Raw genomic sequence first — 6,000 nt, forward strand, 5'->3', positions numbered from 1 at the left:
GCAAAAGTATGCAGAAAGGAACTAGCTCCAGCTAGCCTACTGTGTGTGGACAGAGGAAAAAAAAACCACTATTACTTGAAATAAAATATCCCTCTTTCTGTCTTCCAGCCCTCTCTGTTAGCTAACACATCGACTGACTGTGGAGGTGGCTGAGAGCACAGACAGTAACCTGCCCTTTCTGGAGAAAAGGGAGCAGTGGGAAGTCTTAGAAAGACTTGTAAAAAGGAAAGTAGGACAGCAGATTTAAAAAAAAGACAGGAAAAGCAAGAGATTTTGTTCTTGTCCTCTACAGTACAGCATTCACTTGTTTTCCTATAATATCCAACAGCTACCAACCAGATTTATTCAGTGCTGCCTCTCTTCAGAGACTTTGAAGGGCAAGTGAACTAATGTTCAGGCTTCAAATGCTGCTCTTAGCTGGTTATCAACTAAAGGCAGATCATTTTCTTGCTTGCATCAGTAAAAACCTGGAGCTACTATAGTGATATGATGAAAGAACCATACATAAATCCAATGCATGTGAAAAGAGGTTTAAGCCCTGCATATAATTTCCTGCCATTTCACAATATATGTTTTGAGCTACTTTTCAAGGTGAACATTACTTTAGAGAAAAGCCTTTGCATCTGCCATCAACTAGCCCAAAATACATTAACTAACTAAACCGATGGAAGGTGCATATATACATAAAATGCTACATGTGTTTTTCAAGAAAATATTTTCTTAAGTAGAGATCCATTTTTGTTTTTATATAAAGCATTACCTCAAAATTAATTGCTTCTCTTGCTACTCACATTATCTGTCAAATCTAGCATGTTTTGTGAGATCAGTCTCTTGGACTCTCTTACAAAAATTTTTAAAAAATCAAGTGACAAATTCACCTGCTGTGGGGTAATTAGATGGAAAATTAAAAATTTTGAAGGCTCTTTAAGAAGCAGTTTTTATAAAATACATAAATAATTCATATTTTAAAAAATATCTAAAGCAAATAATTTCACAACTGTACATATTAACTTACAACGTTTAGATCTTTTTACTAACCCCACTGCAGTAAAAATCAAAATTTGAGGAACTGTAAGCAGATTCTGAGATCAGGGAGTGGTTAAAATAGATGAGAAAATTTTTTTCTTGGACAATTTAAAGACAGAAAACAAAGTACTGAATTGTGAGATAAAAGCAAACAAAGATCGCATTGAGCAGGTTCACATAAGAGTTCTAAATATATTCTTTTTCAAATACAACTACAATTTCTTTTCAAATGGTTCCTAAAACTCTTGCTTATGACTATGCAGAGGACATTTGAGCCTTGTACAGTATGTGTCAATTTTCCTGATCTAGGTTCTGACACCATTGCATATAGTTGCATTCTAGTTTCCTGGACAAAGATGTTATTTTGCCACTTTGAAAAGCTTTTAATTTGTTTAACTTCTACAGAGGACACTATTGGATCAAAATGAGAGAAAGAAATATCAATTGCTACCTACCTTTGACAAAAGCATCCTGTCTCAGAAATGCAATGCCAAACGCTAAGAGTTTAAGCCACAAAAACATGGTTATTTCTGGAAATCAGGCGTATCCTTATGAAACAGCATGTGTCTCTCTCTGGAAAGTAAAATAAGTGTTATCTGTCTGCAAAAGAATTTCTCAGCAAAACTCAAACCAAAAAGGAGAATAATTAGGCACGTACATTGCACTGCCTGCTTATCTGTAAAGGAGTTGCTTCCTCTGTTACCCCAACTAACCACTCGCAAACTCGCTATGCAGTTCAGTGATGTCAGAGACAACTACTTCTTCAAAAAAAAGTCTTTCAGTTTCCAGGAAGTCAAGCGGGTTTTTCTTAAGTTGCTGCAGCAATGCTCAGCTTCCTTAATTCAAATGAAATAGATTATTTTCAGCCATTTCTTTCTACCAAGGATCTAAATGAGATTTACCTTTTCGAAGGGCTGGATTTAACAGTCATTCTCCTCTTATTCACTTTTCTGTTGCGTACATTGAGTTCTTTCTAAGTTATGGATGCTTCTTGAGATTTCTGTTGAGAGAAAGAGAAACCCAGATCATCAGTCAACAAAACCCTTATAATGGCAACGAGGCCTTCATAAAAAGATGCACCCTCAAGTAAAGCGACTGCTGATTAAATGAAAACCCTTTAAGCATGGGATGTATTTCTGTATCTTTCTGCAAGGATGCAATTCTAGGTATGACAGTAATACACAATAAATGGACAGATGCAGTCTAATTTCGTTTTCTGTAGTGTTCAGTTCCTTATTAGATAGCTCAATGCAATTCTTTACTGTGATAGTGCCAGAGGTTTGTGGTCCCTTTCCTAGAGTTGATGCAAGGTACACCAGAGACATGCACTGAGAGTACCCAACAACCTGATAAGAAATGCCTGTTACACAGTAGATTACAAAGGGAATAAATATTGGAATTGCTTCTTTTATTGGAGGTTTTAAAGCTGTTAAAAGAACTAGCAGAATCCTGTCACAAGACAGGTAAAGAGGGGAAGAGAATATATTTATGTATATGCTTCATAAGTCCTTCAGAGACTTTCTAAGCATCATACAAGGAAAAGCTGCGCAAATTCACGTAATTCACAAATGACATGAGGGAATCAAACTCCTCATAACATTATATCCAGGTTCTACGCATCCAACTTTGAGTCAAGTCTTATAACACAGGTCAAAGTCTTAGCTTCCATTAAGCTGTGTGTCTCTATACAAACTGGCTGTAGTAATTGTATTGTAAATGTGTTCAGAACAATACTATCATAGCGATAAACATTCTGACACTCCAATGTCTCCAACTTCGATATACAATAACTTCATCATCCTGGAGTTGTCACAAACTGGATTTGGACTACAGCCACACATTGTCTGCAGCACTGACACCTTAGTCCCTGTTATCCTGGGCAAAGCCAGGTTAACACAAGGGGGAAGTGTGCCATCTGATGAACACACTGCATACCCTGTGGAGAATTTCACATAAAGGTTCTCAGCAAGAACCAGGCTCCATTTCCACCTGACTTTCCCCAACAGTTTCATACAACCTCCACTTGACTTTTCAAGCTGTGTCCTCAAGACAAATTCCTGCACAGTGGACATCTTCAGGCTGTGCAGTGTTTACAGAGCCTCTGTAGCACTTAAGTATTGCAACATATCATAGATATTACTTAGTGACAACATGACACACTCTAGCTATAATACTATTCAGGTATAATATTATTACTCTCATTTAACAGTTGAGAAACTATAAACCATCAAATGTTAAAATTACTGACCGAATTTACAAACGAAATTCAGAGGATTCAGAGACTCAAACCACATATCTTAAGTCTCAGTGAAGGGCTAAGAAGAAAAATCTCTCCAACAGTAGATCCTTCAATCAGCAAATTATTTCAGTGCCCATTTTCTGGCAATGAACCACTGTCCTGTAATGGAGAGCTAAAAAGCACCTTTGCAGAAATTACATAGTGTCTTTGATTTCAGATTAGTCTCAGATGTTTTAATATTCCATCTGTTAGCAGTGCATTTGAAATTCAAATCTCAGTAGTCTGTCTATTTGACATTTGCCGATATGGACAACTGAGGAAGAAATAAAGGATATTGTGATACTAAAACACTGGCTTTTCAAAGACTCTAATTAAGAGGCCAATATTTTTACTGAGAGATGCCATGTGCATTTTAGTTACCCAGTCCTCAAAACAGCTGCAGACCTCGCCTAAGAAGGAGGAGGGAAGTGTGCGATAAGAAGCAAACTCTCTCAAGATTTCTCCCCTCAAAATAAGCCTTTGAAAGCAGGTAATTATCAACTACAAACACAAAGCTGGAAGACACACAAAAGAAAGTTCAGATTTAAGCAAAAAACATAGAATCAGCCAGAGGGAATCAGTATATTCTGCTAGCATTTTCATTAGTCAGAAAACCCTAAATGTCATGGGAAATAAAGCTGTGTATATCAGAGACCTTCAGAACTGACAGAGCAATCTCAGCTCTACTGGCAAACAAAGGAGGGCAGTTGAGTTCCTCTCAGCCATAGAAAAGGTCAAGGAATGGTTGTGGTACACTTGCTGAGTGGAAAACACGGTCTATAAAAGCAGTTTCTCCAGAAAAAGATAATAAGATGGTTTGAAGGGGAAATTCCTACAGCACAGGGCTGGCTGATGGCCACAATATAAGCTCTTCTGTTTCACTCTTCTGTCAAGGAGAGATTGCTTGGTTTTGCTAGCTAAGATCACTGCTTTGTGAGTAAGCCAAGGAACAGACTACAAGATATGGAAATTTTAGTTCTAGTGTGGTTCAGACATGTGCCAAAAGTGATATTATAAATATGCTATAGTGGGATTTTACACTTGTCATCTGATATTGAGCTCTATGTCACATAGGTTCAGTCTGCAGCTTTCTATAAACATATATATAAATATCATGGCTACACTTATGCATTTACACCCCATGTATTATTTCCCATTCATGGCTCAGTCAGAATGAATCACAAACATGTTTAAGGCTATTAGAACGTATGAAGACTTTTCCCAAACATAAACTGCAGTTTTCTTCCCAAGGATAAATTCCAAATCCACTTTTTGGAGAGTGCGAGAGGATTAATTTACTCACAGATTAAGCAGTGGGCTACCAAAATAAATTCTTTCTCAAGAAAGAGCCTTAATTTTTAATCAGCCAAGTGATGACATCCAGTATGTAACTATAGCGCTACACTTCCCTTGCACTGGAAACAATCAAAGTCAGTACCATCAGTTAGTACTATTAAGGAGTTCTAAAATGACATTAAAAACATGCAGATGTTTAAGATAACCATCTCTTTGGAAGTCTCTCTCTTTTGTAAGTTATCAAAATAGCCAAAGTATCCAAAACAAGCAAACAAAAAAATGACAAGAAGAAAATCTTTCCTTGTCCAATTCACCGAGCTTGCAACAGAGCTGATCTGTTAAATTACCCTAAATATATCTCCATATTCTGTGCAGTTAAACATCAGTTCAAAGGGCAATTACATCACAACTGCAGTAAAATTCTAAAAAATAGGAAGTGCCAATAACAATCACTTTTCCTTTCAATTTACATTCAAAGCCTTTAGAAAAGATCACAAATGCATACCGCTGTGTCATACAAAAAAATTAACTAATAGAGCCCTTGACATATAGGGAAAAGAAAGAGAATCCAAACTAGAAAGAATTAAAGAAGTATGACCTTGCTCCAGATGAGTTGCAAATACTGATATGAAGCAATTCACATAATTTTACACGAAAATACATTGAAATCATAGTCATAAAATCATTTGATTCATCTGTACTATCTAAAATGTTTTATTATTTACATGTTTGTTATATGACATTAAAGATGCCATTTGGAAATATTTCTATGCTGAAGCTACCATATATTTGCAGATAAATTAACCACCCCAGATCTAGTGTAAACCTTTTTCAGTTTGTTGTTGTTTTTTTTTTTTTTTTTTTACTGGAAAGGCAAACAACAAATAAAACAAACTCACAAGAAATAACAAATGTAAAGCAAGTTGCACTTCAGAACTAACTAATGGTTTACAGAAACATATGTAGGCTATATTTAGCTTCAACATCTAAAATTCACAAATGGGCTTGACTGATAATCATCAAAAACTGACTCTACTGTGACAGTGAAATTAAGTTTCAAAGAAACATACTATTAGATTCTGTATATTCAGATACTCTATCCTTGCAATAGATTTCTGAAAGAGATTATATAAAGAAGGAGAAAAATCAAATCATTATTTGGAAAGATGCAATGAAAATTCCCACTGTTTCTGATTTGTATTGATATACACATGACCCAGATGTCCCACATGAGAATAATAATTGTTGAATAAGCAGATTATGATAGAGATATCAACCCTGATTCCCAATTCTTCTCTTTCCCACCTCTGTAACCCTTGGCTAGGTCTAATAAATGCTCACAGCATTTGATGCAAGCCCTTGAGCCAAGAGTCCCCCTCTGGCAGGGAAGTATTTCCCTT

At 36.1% G+C, this 6,000-nt stretch overlaps 1 protein-coding gene across 2 annotated transcripts in view; it reads right to left on the reverse strand.

Annotated features, from left to right (window-relative positions):
- PTPRC (protein tyrosine phosphatase receptor type C) overlaps positions 1 to 1,721 on the reverse strand; it is a 62,397-nt gene extending 60,676 nt beyond the window's left edge. For both annotated transcript variants that reach the window (XM_080348646.1, XM_080348645.1), the window contains exons 1-2: positions 1,685 to 1,721; positions 1,482 to 1,599 (exon numbers count right to left, since the gene is read on the reverse strand). In XM_080348646.1, coding sequence (XP_080204772.1) covers positions 1,482 to 1,548 — 67 coding nt within the window. In that variant the 5' untranslated portion in view covers positions 1,549 to 1,599; positions 1,685 to 1,721. The remainder of the gene's footprint in view (positions 1 to 1,481; positions 1,600 to 1,684) is intronic.
- Between the last annotated feature and the right edge of the window lie 4,279 nt (positions 1,722 to 6,000).

This window comes from Nesoenas mayeri, assembly GCF_963082525.1.
Source record: "Nesoenas mayeri genome assembly, chromosome: 8".
Taxonomy (NCBI): domain Eukaryota; kingdom Metazoa; phylum Chordata; class Aves; order Columbiformes; family Columbidae; genus Nesoenas; species Nesoenas mayeri.